At 40.4% G+C, this 16064-nt stretch overlaps 1 protein-coding gene across 1 annotated transcript in view; it reads left to right on the forward strand.

The window, feature by feature from the left end:
- PHLPP1 (PH domain and leucine rich repeat protein phosphatase 1) overlaps positions 1-16064 on the forward strand; it is a 72581-nt gene that overhangs the window by 30828 nt on the left and 25689 nt on the right. Inside the window, exons 5-10 of the mRNA XM_010000956.1 lie at positions 3917-4063; positions 4611-4841; positions 8063-8265; positions 9934-9994; positions 11748-11843; positions 15692-15847. Of these exons, the coding sequence (XP_009999258.1) occupies positions 3917-4063; positions 4611-4841; positions 8063-8265; positions 9934-9994; positions 11748-11843; positions 15692-15847 (894 nt within the window). The remainder of the gene's footprint in view (positions 1-3916; positions 4064-4610; positions 4842-8062; positions 8266-9933; positions 9995-11747; positions 11844-15691; positions 15848-16064) is intronic.

Consider the following 16064-nt stretch of genomic DNA (forward strand, 5'->3'; position numbering starts at 1 on the left):
AGTGTTCAGTCATATTGCATGTTTAAACCCAAAGGTTGATATGTCAACATTTTGCTCTAGCTTAAAGTAGAACTGTTTTTTGGATCAGAGGAGTGAGTGTTTTTATATTGGTCATTACAACATAAATCCTAGTAAGCTAACTGAACACAGCATGTTAAGAGATGCTTTTCTTTGGGTTGACTTTTGTTAACATATATTGAAGTCTAGAACGAGGGAAGGAAGGAAAACAGTTAAGAAAACCATACGGATGGACTTGGCATGAGGTTATTACACTGTCATGCCTGAAACAAGCAATGTTGTGCCCTTCTTACCAGCAATGCCATGGATGCAGCATTGGTGTGTGCCTCTACTTCTGGTATGAGTAAGGATTTGGGTGCGAGGAAACAGCAAAGATGTTTGTTTGTAGCATCTATTTAAGGCCTAACACTGCAAACTCAGCAGCAACGGAAAACTTCAGCTTGTAAAATGCTTCTCTCCTACATTATTTATGTTGATGCTACAAGTGACACTGGTGCTACTAACTGTAAATCTATCTAGATAAAAGAAGATCTATAAACAATTCAGTATTTTAAATGTGCAGATGACAGTGCACCAACCCATTTGCAATGTGGATAGTAGGAAGTGAGTGGCCAAAGATGAGAGGCAGACATACATCTTGACTTTAATTGTCTGCCTGGCTAAGTAATGTTCTGTACTTGACAGTGCTTCACATGGAGAAATGCCGTTTTAGCATTTTGTAAATGAACACATTTGCAAAGGAGGAAGAAAATCTCTTTCCTTGTCTTAAATTAATCTCTTAACTTTAAATAAGCTTATGGTGTCTGTTTTTCACCTTTTCTTTAAATGTGATTTAACAGTGAACTCCCCTTTATGGATTATTTGACATACACTTCCATGTCCATTTTCAGCTTTTGTATGAATATATCCAATACGGGATACTAGTTACCCTCCCTTTCATACTGTATAGGCTTGTTAACCACTTCAGTTTGTGTCCTTAGTAGATTACTCACAAAAGACCCTTAATAAGCACACATTAAAACATACATTAGGGTAGTAGAGATGTAATTCAGATATATTGGGGGTGTGTGATTCCCCTGCCCCCTGGGCTGAGGGCGAGTATACACAAGAATGTTTGCAGAAGATCTTAGAGCTGAACACTGTATTGGAGTTGGTTAATGTAATTTTTTGCTTCCTTCATCACCCACTCTGCCCTCAGTCCCAGTCCTCTTTCCTCCATGCATTAGCTTGATCTTTGTAATTTTATCTCAATATTGTATTTGGGGTCTTCTAGTAGATTGCAGTTTTCACTTGTTTAGTGGGCAGAAGCTTTGAGATTGTTTTTCTGATACTCCAGAGTGGCCCAGGTATAGGCTGTAGCCTCAGTATTGGCTATTAAATGAGTTAATTATATTTCATGGTTGACTTTAAAATTGGAATGGTTGCAATTTGATGTTTCTTCAGCAGCTTAGTTATTTTGACTTAATCTTCCTATCTTCACTACTATTTTTGCACTTACCTGAATACTGGGGGCAAAAAACCAATGTCTAAAGGTCCCAGAGTCCACTACTTACAGCACTCTTTGTGTTGCAGTTGATGTTGAGGAAAATGTGGGACAGCTGTTCCACCTCGCAATCACTCCAAATTTCAAGGCAGTATATCTGCAGCCTAAATCTACAGTTATCTTCAAGATAAATGCAGGATTTTGGGTTTCATTCTTATCCAAGCCTCTTTATTTTACAGTTCTCTCTCTAGAGATATCTTAGTCATTGTTTCTGCACAGCAGCATTTTTTTTCCTTGCAGCAGTATCATATAATCACAGAATATGCTGTGTTGGAAGGGACCCATCAGGATCATTGAGCCCAACTCCTGTCCCTGTGTAGATTCCCAAAAATCACACCATGTGCCTGAGAACATCATCCAAACACTTCTTGAACTCATGCAGGCTTGGTGCTGTGACCACTTCCCTGGGGAGCTTGTTCCAGTGCTCAACCACCTTCTGGGTGAAAAAACTTTTCCTGATAACTCGCCTAAACCTCCCCTGATTCAGCTTCGGGCCAATTCCTCAAGTTCTGTCACTGGTCACAGGAGTGAAGAGATCAGGACCTGCCTCATCTCTTCCCCTTGTGAAGAAGTCATAGACTACAGTGAGGTCACCACTCAGCCCCCTCTTCTTCAAGCTGAACAATTCAAGTGACCTTAGCCACTCCTCATAAGTCATCCCATGCAGACCCTTCACCATCTTTGTGGCTCTTCTTTGGACACTCTACAATAACTTGATGTCTTTTTTTTATATTGTGGTGGCCAAAATCGCACACAGTAATTTAATTGCAAGATCTCATATAGTCTCCATCTAACTCAGTTCCAAACTTCTGCCTCCAGCATGGCAAAAGGTGTTCAAAATCTGTGATAACTCTGACCATAATTTCCCCATTTTTTTTCTTCTACCATATTTGCACCAAAATACCAATAGCGAGCACAGCATTCCCTTGCTTGCTGCAAGTCTTTGTAAAACCTAAGTGTATTTGTAATCTTTACATGTATTTGTAACCTGTCTTTTGGGGTAAAACCCACACTTCACTTACAGCCCCCACGAAAATAATATATGAAGGCACTACTTACATTTTCATGTTGAGTTTTAGTCTGTGACATTAGTTTGATACCAGCAGTGCTGAAGCTGTGTGCCACCATCCTCGGTGAGGATTTCTAGGAGTTTTAGACATGAAAATTTTTTAACCTGTTCAGTGCTTGATGTGTTTTCTCTCTGTGTTTTCCAGTCAAGGGAGGGCAAAGTGCTTTGAAGTAAGAATGTGCTGGACTGATGGGTAGGCTGTGGATACACTGACACATGCTATCAGAGATTACTTTCATGTGGAATAGCAGTGTTCATAGGTGCAGTTTTGCTTCCATTGCCATGTTATATAAAAGCCTGCTTGCACAAATAAAGGACTTCAGCCTTAATGAAGAGAAAATGAAGTTCAAATAAAATGTCCTGGCGTAAACCATGCTGGAGAAGAAACTTCCTCCCATCTATTGGAATCTGACACATCTTTTCATTCACCCTTTTACTTGCCTTTAGGCATACCTCCCAGTGGTTGTTAGGCAACCATAATAATGTTGCTGAACATGCAGCCTGGCTAATTGGATTGTCCCCTTCTCAGGTTTTTTGTTCAAACTGTCTTGGTCATCTTTAATAAGGCAAGCATGTGCAAGTTGCTTCATTGGCTGATGTGATAAACCAAGGGGCTTTTAAGAGTCCCCTGACACATTAAGGAAAAAATTTTGAAATATATCCAAGCTTTTATATCCTACTTAATCAAAAGCGTAAGAATTTCCCACTGTCACTGCAGAAGTCTTCCTAAATTGTGCTTTAATTCAGCACGCTTCCCTGTTGTATTAAAACCAGCCTATTCTAATGAGGCTTTTTGATTGAAAGGCAGTATCTAGTCAAATGAATAGAGCTAAGCTGCATCACAAAAACTTCGTGTACAAAAAGTCTGAGAATTTCCTGCGCTTTGTAATCGGTGTCACTAGGGTAATCTTACAAGCAAGAACTGCGTTGAGAAAAATAGCAGTGCTTTAGTACAGGATGAGATGCCACTGAACTGACTGCATACATCCATAAGGATGGCAAGGATTTTACTGTTTGTTACACTTGCAGGAAAATATATAGTGTGTTGTTCAGGAGAGCCTGTTTCTTAATGCCAGCTTAATGTGAGTGAGCTGTTGCAAGTGGTGTTGAACTTGTGTCAATTAGTTTCCATGGTTGTTCTGAGTACCTAAACTGGAAATGCATGTAACTTGCATTTATATAAGCAAACTTACCTTGAATTAATTTTTTCAAGGCAACTTGATGTGGTTTTTGCTCCACTTATTTGTCTCCTTTATTTTGTTTTGTTTTTTCTTATCTCATTATAGATTCACCAAATTGAAGAGCCTTAACCTATCCAATAATAATTTAGGAGACTTCCCAGTGTCAGTCTGCAGTATCCCAACCCTGACTGAACTCAACGTGTCCTGCAATGCCCTCAGAAGTGTTCCTGCAGTTGTAGGCGAGATGCACAAGCAAGTACTTTCTTTATAACTTAATGTACACAGCCTGATGATAAAGGCAATAAGCAGTTTTCATGTTTTTATAGTTTTACTATAACAAACAGTTTAAACTCACTGGGTTTTGTCAGAGCAGGCTGCTGTATAGGTCTGTATAAAAGCAGTTGCTAATTGCAGGTGGAGGGGAAGCACCCTCTGTGTCTTGAAGCTCTTCCAGGTCCCAGTGTTTGACACAAGGGTCACCTTCATACTGAAGAAGATCTTTAAACTTTCTTGCTTATGTGCTTTAGTCGTTGCAGAAGTGGCAGTTTTGGGGATGTTTGAAGATACAACTGTCTTACACAGCCTGCATTTTATAGTTGCCAAGGCTTTTAATTATTTTGTTGCTATCTCCTGTAACAGATGTTAAAGCTTTATTCCTTAACATTTTTCTTTCTTCTGTCCTTTTGTATATTTTATGTCACTGTAACTGCAGCAGATTTGTGTGTATATAGGAAGGAAATGTGATTTAACAGGTCACTCACTTCCTTCACTCTCCCTTCCCCTCCCCTGCTTTTAATAGCTTGCAGACTTTTTTGCTGGATGGCAACTTTCTCCAGCACCTTCCTGATGAATTGGAGCATATGCAGCAGCTCAGCTACGTGAGTCTGTCCTTCAACGAGTTCACCAGCATTCCAGGAGTGCTGGAGAAGCTGACTGCCATGGATAAGCTCTGTATGTCAGGAAACTGCATCGATACCCTGAACCTACAAGTGTTAAAAAGGATGCCTCACATTAAACACGTTGATCTAAGGTAGGTATTCGGAAAAGGGGAAAAGCAAGTGAGTCTAAATTATTAGTGTTGAAACGGTTTCTCCTTGGCTGTCAAATTGCCACGGGGTATGAATCTGTTGTGTTAGTCTGTTGGACCGTGTTCCTGGCAGCATTATGTAACTCGCAGCACTTGCCGTGACTTGGCACTCTCCTGTGGGGAAGAGGTAGCATCGAGCAGGGTCCTCAGATAGGAAAATGAGCTTGGGGGGAAATTAGTATTTGCACTGAAAGATCAAAGGAAACAGAGTCTGAGAGACACTGGTGATTCCTGCAGTTCTTGTTGCTGCAGTGCTAATATAATGTAAATTATAGTCCCTGACCCAAAAAAGCTTCTGTCTGAACTATTACAGATGCATGAGATGAAGAAAAGGGCAGTCAAGGTGAAAAGACAAAAATAGTTATTAATATGTCTTAGTATGTTAAAAAGCCTAGTCCACCACAAGTAACATTATTTGATTGATGCTACCAGCAGACTCTATCTAACCAGACCCTTATTACAAATGGCTCTTGCATGGGGGGGTTATTAATTCTTACAGTTGTTGGGAAAGCCAGCTTCTGCAGTCAGCTGGGCAAGGCTTAGTTCAGAGCCTCGACCATGATGTCTAAATAATGATGAATTATGGAACTATTTAGTTTAGCTATTCAAACTAAAACTTAGTGTATCATATGGCTGTGTAGATCTCAGACTTTGCAATCAAGGAAGGGCCAGCATAAGTTAAGAAAACAACTAAAATAAATTGATATATTCTCAAGCCTTTATCACGTAGTGAAAATATGTCTGTGTGTGTTTGTATGCTAAAAGATAATAAATAAATTGGCCTCAGATTAGGGATGCTGTGTAGCTGGCCCTGAGTCCCAGCCCTGTCATTGTCTGCCACATCCTTTCTGCACTGAGAAGTGAACAGTGGTTCTTTGTAACGCTACCTGGAACAGTACAAGTCAAGTGTGTTTGTAAGCTGTACTTGCTGAACAGTGAAGTACTTTGCTCAGTGAAATCAGAAGGAAGCACTGCTTGTACACTGAAAATGGAAAAAAATAGGCTGCGGTATTGGAGGAAACATATTACCCATTTTCTTTTACCTGGAAAGTACAGCTACTCTGAATACACAACTGAGTGCAACTCTACAAAAGCAAGAGCCACAACAGAACTGTAGGTGTTTGCCTTTATCCTCATTAGGGAGACTAATGGGCCAGCAGAAGTTACAAGGCTGATCGCAGTGATCTGGTCAGAGCTGGGAATTTGAAACTCTTTGGAGTGCTCTACAGACTCAAACATTGTTAGGTTATAGGTAATCTCATTCAGTTATAAATTCTGGGGAATTTGTTGAGTATTTGCAGCGTTCAAGCACTGTAGCAAAGATGTGATAAAACCAGTTCTCTTCATCTGATGGACCAGTCATCTTGGATTTTTGCTTTGTTTTCATTCAACAACCGTATTCAGATCTCTGAATTTGCTTGCTGTGGAATGTGGCAATACAAGGGGCAAATATATGGAAATTCATAAATTTCAGTTTGGCCTTGCAATAAGGCAAGAGACTGCAGTATCTGCTGGTTAATTGTATCTGCCAGGTTCTTCCAGCAGATGTTTATGATAAGCCAGCAGGAACTGCAGAGGTTTTGTTCTTTTCTGAACTATCAGGTACAAATAACAGCCAGATCATCTTTTATTTTTATAGACACAGTAACAATAATACCTTCTTGCAGAGCTTTTCATCAAGTAGTTTTCAAAATAGTTTAGAAAGAAGCTTGGTGTAATAATTCCTTTGTCACAATGGATAAAACAGCAGAACAGATCAATCCTGCCTTTAAAATATCATAACAAAGGGAAAAATACTTAAAACCAACCTTGATCAGAACCTGGAGACATGCTAGTTTAATCCAGTCCGGCTGATTATTGGTTCATGATTGGTGACAGCCAACATGGCTTCATTAAGGGCAAATCATGCCTGACCAATTTAGTGGCCTTCTGTGACAAGGCTACAGAGATGGTGAATAACGGCAGAGAAATGGACATAATCTGCCTTTGACACTGTCCCACATGTCAGTTTGGAGACCATGATGTCAAGACATGGATTTGACAGATGCACCACTGGGTGGATAAGTAATTGGCTGGATGGCCAAACCCAGTGAGTTGTGGTCAATGGTTCAGTGTCCAAATGAAGGCAGGTGACAAGTGATGTTCCTCAGGGGTCAGTATTGGGACTGGTGCTGTTCAGCGTCTTTATTGGAGACATGGACAGTGGCATTGAATGTATCCTCAGCCAGTTTGCTGATGATACCAAGCTGTGTGGAGTGGCTGACACCCCAGAGGGAAAGTACGCCATCCATAGGGACCTTGACAGGCTGGAGAGGTGGGCCAGTGCCAACCTCATGAAGTTCAACAAGGCCAAATGCAGGGTCCTGCACCTGGGTGGGGGGTACCCCAGCCACAAATACAGGCTGGGGGAAGAATGGCTGGAGAGCAGTCCTGAGGAGAAAGACTTGGAGGTGGTAGTAAATGAGAAGCTTGACATGAGCCACCAGTGTGTGCTGGAGACCAGAGAGTAACTGCATCCTGGGCTGCATCAAAAGAAGTGTGGCCAGCAGGGCCAGGGAGGTGATTCTGCCCCTCTACTCTGCTCTGGTGAGGCCACACCTTGGAATACTGTGTACAGCTCTGGAACCCTCCGCACAGGAGAGGCATGGAGCTGTTGGAGAGGGTCCAGAGAAAGGCCACCAAGATGATCAAAGGGCTGGAGCACCTCTGCTATGAAGACAGGCTGAGAGAGTTGAGGCTGTTCAGCCTGGAGAAAAGAAGGCTCTGAGGAGACCTTATAGCAGCCTTTCAGTACCTGAAGGGGCTACAGGAAAGCTGGGGAAGAGCTTTTCACCAGAGAGTGCAGGCACAGGACAAGAAGTAATGGTTTTAAACTGAAAGAGGGGAGATTCAGGTTAGACATCCAGAGGACGTTTTTCACCATGAGGGTCATAAGGTGCTCGTTACCTAGGGAGGTTGTCGAAGCCCCCTCCCTGGAGGTGTTTAAAGCCAAGTTGGATGAGGCTTTGTGCAGCCTGGTCTAGTGGGAGATGTCTCTGCTCATAGCAGAGAGGTTGGACCCTGATGTTCTTTAAGGGCCCTTCTAACTTTAACCATTCTATGATTTTATGGTTTGTCACCAAGAGTCTGCCATGTAACTAAATCTCTTTCTTTTTGTCTGCAAGATTGAATTCCATTAGGAGATTGGAGGCCAGTGAAGTAGATTTTCTGCATCATGTGACCCAGCTGGATCTCAGAGACAATAAACTTGGGGAGCTGGATGCAACAGTTTTTAACAATGTTGAAGTATTACACTGTGAACGGAATCAACTGGTAACCCTCAAAATCAGTGGTTATTTTCTGAAAGCGCTGTATGCTTCCTCGAATGGTAAGTGCATTTTCAGGGCAGCTGCAGTGTTGTAATCTGATCTTGGGTTTTGTACCTGGTTCTCTGTGGGATGTTTGTGAAGTGCAGCACACGTCATCCGGAGGAATCAGGAGGCTCTTGACATAACCCTTGGATAAAAGGGTTTCACATCACACTACTGGTAGTTCTGAGCTTCAGAAGTGACTTTCAAATGGCACTGAGCCTGCTGTCTTGGAGGTCTCAAAACTGTAAACATCTTAGAATTTGGGCTGAAATCCTCTATTTCAGCAGGGAGGGGTCTTGAAGTTGTCAGTTCTTTGGTTTCTGTTAGTCTCTTGCTTCACTAAGGCAAATAGGGAATTTATTACTTTTCCTTGGAGTTGAGAAAGTTGGATCAAGTGGCTGTTTATGAGACAAACTAAAACTGTATTTTTTTTTTTTTATACCACCTCTAGCTGCTTACTCTGTCCAGAAAACTACAAAAACTGTAATGGGTAACTGCATTTGTATTTGATAAAATAATGCAGTCTTTTCCAGTTGAATAAATTCTGTGTTCCATGAATAAGATTTGTTCGATCTGTCTCTGGAAGCTCCTGTTACTTAAAATACTTAGTTTTTACCACAATTTTTATTGTTTGGAGTAGCTTGGTATGGAATAAACAAAATGAAAGCAAGAGAGCTGTGAATTTGCTGAACAGTCTGAACAGCCTTAAAGGCTGTCACCTTAACGATATCCAAGCCTGTGCCTTCATTAAGTATTCATGCCAGGATCTTTGTAGCTGAGAAAAGTTAACATAATATGAGCATGTGCTGTGCAATGTGAGCTGAGAACCCAAGTCAACCCATATCTTGCAATCAGCTGCCTATTTGATCTTTCTGTTCTTCCTGGCTATCCTCTCTTAGCACCTTCAGCCACCTTGTTTTAGTGTCATCTTCCAAAGGAACTGTGATGCTTGTTAGGCTTTCACTTTAGTGGATTTTCTGTAGCCTTTAATAAATGTGTGCTAGTGTTGTTTCAACCTTAATGCCTAAGCATTAGCTACCTAAAAACCTTAGGATATTAAATACTGTTGAAACAATCAAAATAAAACATTACTAGCAGTAGTTAAGATGCTGTGAAAGGTCTGTGAGGCAGTCTGCAAACAGGAACTCCACAGGGATGCAGAGGCACATGTGTTGTGTTGAAAAATACGTTGAATCTTGCCATGACCCAAAGGTATTCTGTAGCTTACTGTTCCAGAGTGGGGAGTCTCCCTTTCTGTGCCTATACTGCTAGTGACCAGTGAAAGGAAAAGTAGAGCAGGTGTGTGAGTGACTAATTCGGACAGAGGGTGGCAGAGGTGAAGTCAACAGCTCTAGGACAAAAATGGAAAATATGATAAATAGTTGTGAAACCTTAAAAATCCTCCAGTTTCTCCTCTCTGGTTAGTTACACAGTGTCTGTCCTAGCAAATACATTGTAATACAGCAAATGGAATCAGACATAATAAAGAAACTAAACTTAGTTCACGAATGACCAGATCCTCAGAAGTTTTTTAGGTTATTGACTTGTTCTGAAATCTCTGGATATTAGTTGCTTAAAGTAATTCTTATGGAACAGCCATTTAGGTGCAAACTTTTATCACTGCTTTTAGTTTTATATATATTTGTATTTATATTTATTTTTATTTTTATTCCCCCCCCCCCCAGAACTTGTTCACCTTGATGTGTATCCAGTTCCAAATTGCCTGGCTTATATGGATGTTTCTAGGTAAGAGTATGTTTTATTCTTGGGCCTGTAAATGACAGAAAAATGACATTCCCTGGTATTTTACTGGGAGGGAGTGGGGAGAAATTAGACTGATTTTCAGTTAGAGGATGGGCTTTTTTCCTACTGGCCAGTTGCTCCTGGTTTCCTTTTTATAGATTTCCTTTTTTTTTTGGTGCTAAAAGCAAAATGTGTCTTCATAGTTCAAGGAAAAGAGTTTCCCTGATTTAAACATTTCCTATCTTATAGAGATACAACACGATGATGCAAATGTGCACCAACATGAGACATGTACAGAAGTTCCCTTCTAGATATGTCTGTGTAACAAGCCCAGGTGTAGGTGACAGTTTGACAATTCACTTAGCAGTTGGGCAGCTCCTGCCAAGCTGTCCTCTGCAGCCCTGGCTACTGCTGGGGTGTTGCAGTTCACATTTGAATGCACCTGTAAATCTCACTTAAACAAGGGAGGTGGGATAAGGAAAGAAATGGAAAAGGGGCTGTTTTAATTTATTTTATAGTTTAAGGACTGAATCAGGGAAACACTTTATACATTTGCTTAATGTGTGTCTTATTTTAAGGAATTAATCTCATTCATTTAAAAGCCTGCTATAAGCACTCTTAAGCAATTGAAGGTGATCTTAACAATTAGTGAGTGAGTAAACCTGGGCAAGGGGCCATCAACTTGAAGTACTGTCAGCCATGAATTACACCCTTGATGCGCCTAAGTGTAGCACCCAGGTGTGACTAAATAAGTGTGATTTATTGAAAAACATTATTTGTAAAGCTTTGTTCTCTGTCTCCATTTAGCTGTAATCAGTGCAGAATGCATGATTTTGTTCACAAAACCCTTTTTTGCGCTTCAGTTCAGTGGTAGTGTTATGACCAAATGGGTAGAGTGTCTTTAGCTCCTTGATTTGCTTAGTTTTTGGGAAATCCATTTGAGATTGAAACAGTCTGTCTGAGGATAAGAGGGGTTGGTTGCTATTGCTTATTTTGATTAAAGGCTATTGTGTGAATAAAGTATAGGATATAAGTACATTAATTTAACAGTCCTAGTCGTCAACTTCAAGTCTGTGAGTGGCTGAATATTACTTGTTTTGCATCTGTCAGTGCTAAATGAAGTAGTGGTTGTGTGAATGCACATGCACACAGTCTCCTCTGTATATTTTGTACTGATAATTTTTATCTTTAAGGCAGGATACACAGGTGCCCACTGTGCCTAGCTGCATGTTTTCAGTGCAGTATCTGGAAAAACTTACTGCGAGAGAACTTAATTTTTCAAAGGGTTCATTTTGTGAAGACAAATACAAGAAGAGCAAAACACTTGACTCAAATATACACCAAAAAAAAGATTTTGCTTTATTCAGTGAGGTAGCTGACAAGTGCTAGAGTGGGTTTCAGGAATGAATTTGAGGGCAGTCAAAGAAGTGTGTTTCAATCATGTAGGGTGTGGATATCCTCTCAGGCATATCTCACAAATTTTCTTCTCCATGGAGATACTCCTAATACTACTTCCCCAATAAGTTGGAAGCAGCGTTTTCCATTTCCTTAATGGGTGCACGTCTATGCTGTTAGCTTTCTTGCCCCCTCACTCAGGACCTTACTGCTCTGGTAGTGCCCATAGAGAAGGAGGGTGATACAGTCTCATAGGCAACATACTATGTAGCAGATTTATTCCCTGCAGGTATCTGTATCTGTCTTGAGGCTATATTCTTAATAGCCTTTACATCTTGATTATCATGTTCTTTATTTATAGAAATCACCTGGAAAACCTGCCTGACTGGGTATGTGACAGCAGGAAACTGGAAGTGTTGGATGTTGGCCACAATCAGATACGTGAGCTGCCTGCTCGGTGAGTCTCGCAGACCAGTTGCACAATGTGGAACAGTATAAGCAATTTAGAAATAATTGCTGATTCAGTGCTTAGCTTGTTCCAGTGACTGTCAGTCCTTTTTTATTTTGTTTGATTATTATTTTTTTTTACCTTGGGGGTGTCATCATGCATCAAGCTTCCAAATAGCCTTTCTTCTTATATTTTCATGCAGAGAAAACATTGCCTTTGAAATCCAGGTGGAAGTTTTGAAGCTGTTCATGTGACTGTTCACGCAGGAAAGACCTTCATTTTTAATACTGAATATTAAATATTTACAACCATGAATTTGCATGACAGTTTCGAGATCCAGAAGTTGTAACTTAGTTTCAGTGGTGCCTAGAGACTCCAGTTCACAGCCTTGTTTGAGTGAAAAAGGATTGAAAGGAGAATATAAAGCCTCATCAAGGAAGAAATCTCCTGCAAGTACAGTGCACTTTCACTGCAAAGATTGTATCTTTTCCAGGAGTCTAAACTGAAAATGGATAAATACATAGGAAAGAAGTTAACAGGAAGGAAAATAGGAGTTGAGTTCAAATAATGAATGGCTCTTAGTAGTGTTTTTTTTCTAGAGGGACTTGTTCCAAGTGAGTATACTGATCAGGTGCTAGTATTTAGAATTTTTAAGCCCCTGACTTCACTGGAAGAGAGCTGTCATTGTCTGCTCTGTATGCTTCAAAAGAAATTATGTGAAAGAAAAAAATACCAGGCACAGAGGGTGAAATTGCATGGGGATGTGCAGAGCCATTGAAGATTTTCAGACTGTTAGTATATGGTGAGCTATTAGGTATTTTCCTTAGGGAGCTGTACAGCACAGAAGAGCATCAGAAACCAAAAAGGATAGTTTTGTCTAGGTCAGATGAATGTGCCATATGGTGTAAATGGGCGGTTTTAGTGTCAAAAAAGGGAAGAGAATAGATTTCAGAAATGTAGGCAGAAAAGGATTGAGAAGACTTACCAAGCAAACTAATGGGCTAACATGTAGAGTATTATCCCTCTGTTTTTCCACACAAAGTGAAACCATGCCTACTCAGAAGGTGGGGGGAGCAAAAGTTCATTTGCCTTTTGTTTGCACTTCATAACAACAAGGACTATCAAAGCATTCCGGATATCTTTGGGAGATTAATGATTAGCTGAAATTAGGTACAGTCAACATCCCACTTGTCTACCCTGCCATCTTATCATTAACCCCAGAAAATAGCTTATCTTTGAAAGCTCTTTGTAGTATGTGTTTGGATAGCTTAGTTCCTAATAAGTCAGCTCCATTTTAAAGCCCAGTTCAAAACAGAGACTTTAAATGTCTGTTAAACTTTGGGAAAATTGAGTCAGGATTCAAATGCAAATGAGTCAGGGCTATAGACCTACAGTTAAGTACCAGATAAATACCAGCGTCCAGTAAGTTTGTTCATGTGCACTACTGTGTGCTTTTCCTCCTACATAGAATAGCACTCTGAAAACCTGTGAAGTGAGCGAGCCAGGACTCTCCTAGTATGCTTGCAATTTGACAAATGTTCAAGCCTTGACTGACCAGCAGTTTCCTGGAAAGCACCTAATCTTAAGCTACAGTTAATGCTGTTTGCGTTTGCCTCTTGAAATAGAAAAACTATTGTTAAAGAGTTGAAGCAGTCAAGATAGAGGACTGTGTACTAGTTTGTCTCAAAGAAAATAGGAACAATGTATACTGTGCTGTAATGCAGCCATTTCTGCTCTAGAAGTACTGAATATAACAAATAGGGTACTTAGCCTTAGCTATGCAGGACAAATTGTCATAAAACTAACATTGCCAGAGATTTCTCCAAATAAAATGGAAATGCTTCAATTAAGAGTTGCCAGAGTGACCTTACTTCTAACAGTGAACAGATGTGTGTATGTACTGTGGTTCCTTTCGTTCTGGCTTTTTTAAAAGATCTGTCTGTATTCAACATTTTGTTCTCTTGAACAGTTGCTTACTAGGGGAATTGGTTGAATATTTTTACCAAACCTTGTTTTCTCAGAAGATACTGATGCTGAGCAACGTGCTTGTCCTTAGAACTTTTAGAACCCATCAAAACTTCCAGTGGGAGTCGTGCAAGTAGGAAGGCTGCTCATAATTAAGAGCAGTCCCTGTGCTCTGATTCCTTACCCAGTTTGACATTTGGTGGCCCAGGCTCATCAGGAGCTCGTTTAGTTAACTGCTGCTGGTTCAAGTTCTCTCTAGGGATCTCAGTTCCTTTGGAGCTTGTCTAACTTGGAAAACAAGGGGGTGGAAAAAAACAAACACAAAACCAAAAAGCCTCAAAGACATAGCTCTTCTGAATTATTTATACGATATATTTGCATGGAAAAGTTAATTGCTAAGGTTTTCATCCTAATTTGAACTTTTTTTTATTTACAAATGACTATGACCCCACCCATTTAAAAAAAAAAAAAAAAAAGACAACAAAACTCCAAAAGTGATTATTGTTATTTTTTTTAAGGTGTGGTCACCCATTTCTGCTTTTTCCTATGTTTGGTGTTGATAATACTGGCCAGTCTTAGTTAGGAAAGGAAATAGAATAGAAAGGCAAATCCATTACTGAGAGATGAACCAAGTAGAAGTGGCATGAAACAAAAATGGTTAAATGACAAAAACATAATAGATGTGTTTATCACTGTATGCTAAGTCTTTTCACCCTGTGTTGAGCCTTCTGGAATGATACAGCTGCCTCTTGACTTGTGTCCATAGTCATAACTCAGACAATCCAGCCAACTGAGATAACTGTTAACCCTGGCATACAGATACGAAGTATGACTGTATCTGTCAAGGGGAAAATACTCAGCATACTTTGTTGATTATTTTAACACAATAGTCTAATGTCCTGATGTATTGTAGGGAAGGGGGGGAGAGGGTCTGTATGTGTATTTGGGTCATTGTAACAGAGGGAAGATGATTTTTGCTTTAATGCTGAGTAATTTGAGAGTCTCTGATACAGGTTGGCATGATGCACAGGCTTGCCAGATTAAACAGTACAGTAGCAGGAATGTAAGAGAGGTGGCAGATGAATATTATTTTTTTCTTTGCTGAAGGATGGTTCATGTTCAAAATCGAGAGTTTCTCTTTTTTGAGGTCTTCAGGTGCAGATTTAAAACTTCTTATTATGCTGTTTATACTGCAAATTTCAGCTTTACTATTTGATCAAAACAGTAGTTTGCTTTTTCCTGTTTCTGTTGCCCTCTTCCATCCCTTCCCTTCTCCACCAGCTCCCCAGGACATGGAGTCAGGGAATGAGACTCCGGGTCATCTATTGCTTGTAAAAGCTCGAGAAAGTAAAGCCGATTAGATAAATTTCATTCACTGTGGAACTGGAAAGGAGGCTTTATGTTAGTCTGGTATTAACAGAAAAGGAAAATGGGGGGTGGGGAATTGCATTGGATTATGAGTCAGCACACGATGAATAGAGCACTTTGAAGCTTGTGGGGTGCTGGGTGATTTCACCCACACTTAAGAAGTTCTTCCATTAGCTGAGGGGATCCCACAAGTGCCATTTTTCTGCAGCCATTGTTAGGAATCACCTCCTTCACTGTCTTGCTTCTGTATTCATGTTTTATACAGTGCAGTAAGATAACCCTTTCTCACTGCTTTCACTCCTGAATCATCCTTAAACCTCCTTCCCTGTCTCTGAGCAACCTTTTTAAGAAGTTGGTGGAGAGTGGGAAGGCATTCTTGGATCTGTGCGTAATTAATACCATGTCTGCTAATCAGTTGGCTGAATCACTTTCCTGCAAAGAACTGTGATATCACACCTAAATTCTCAAAGAAACTCTTTGCTTTAGATTTTTCTCATTTTGGGTGTTTTTTTTCTTTCTTTAAGGTTGTTTTACAATAGCAGCTTGCGTAAACTGCTGGCAGGACATAACATGTTAGGAAGGCTACCAGATCGGCTTGAGCGAATGCAAGTGGAGGTCCTGGACGTGCAACACAACCAGCTCCTTGAACTGCCATCTAACCTGCTTCTGAAAGCAGACAGGTAAATACAAAGAAATTTGTTCTTAACTTGTATGTAAGGAACCTTGCTTTGTGTGTTACTTCCTTGCTGAAGGGTAATGTGAGGTTCCCCTAATATGGAAGTTGCCAAGCCTCGTGTGGTAAGAACAGATGTCTGCCCAACTCACCAAAACACATTCTTTTTATTCTGGTTTTGTTGCCTTATATGGTTGCCTCTTTTCCTCACCCAGCTCCTGCTG

Source organism: Chaetura pelagica, unplaced genomic scaffold (assembly GCF_000747805.2).
Source record: "Chaetura pelagica isolate M959 unplaced genomic scaffold, ChaPel_1.0 scaffold104, whole genome shotgun sequence".
NCBI lineage: Eukaryota > Metazoa > Chordata > Aves > Apodiformes > Apodidae > Chaetura > Chaetura pelagica.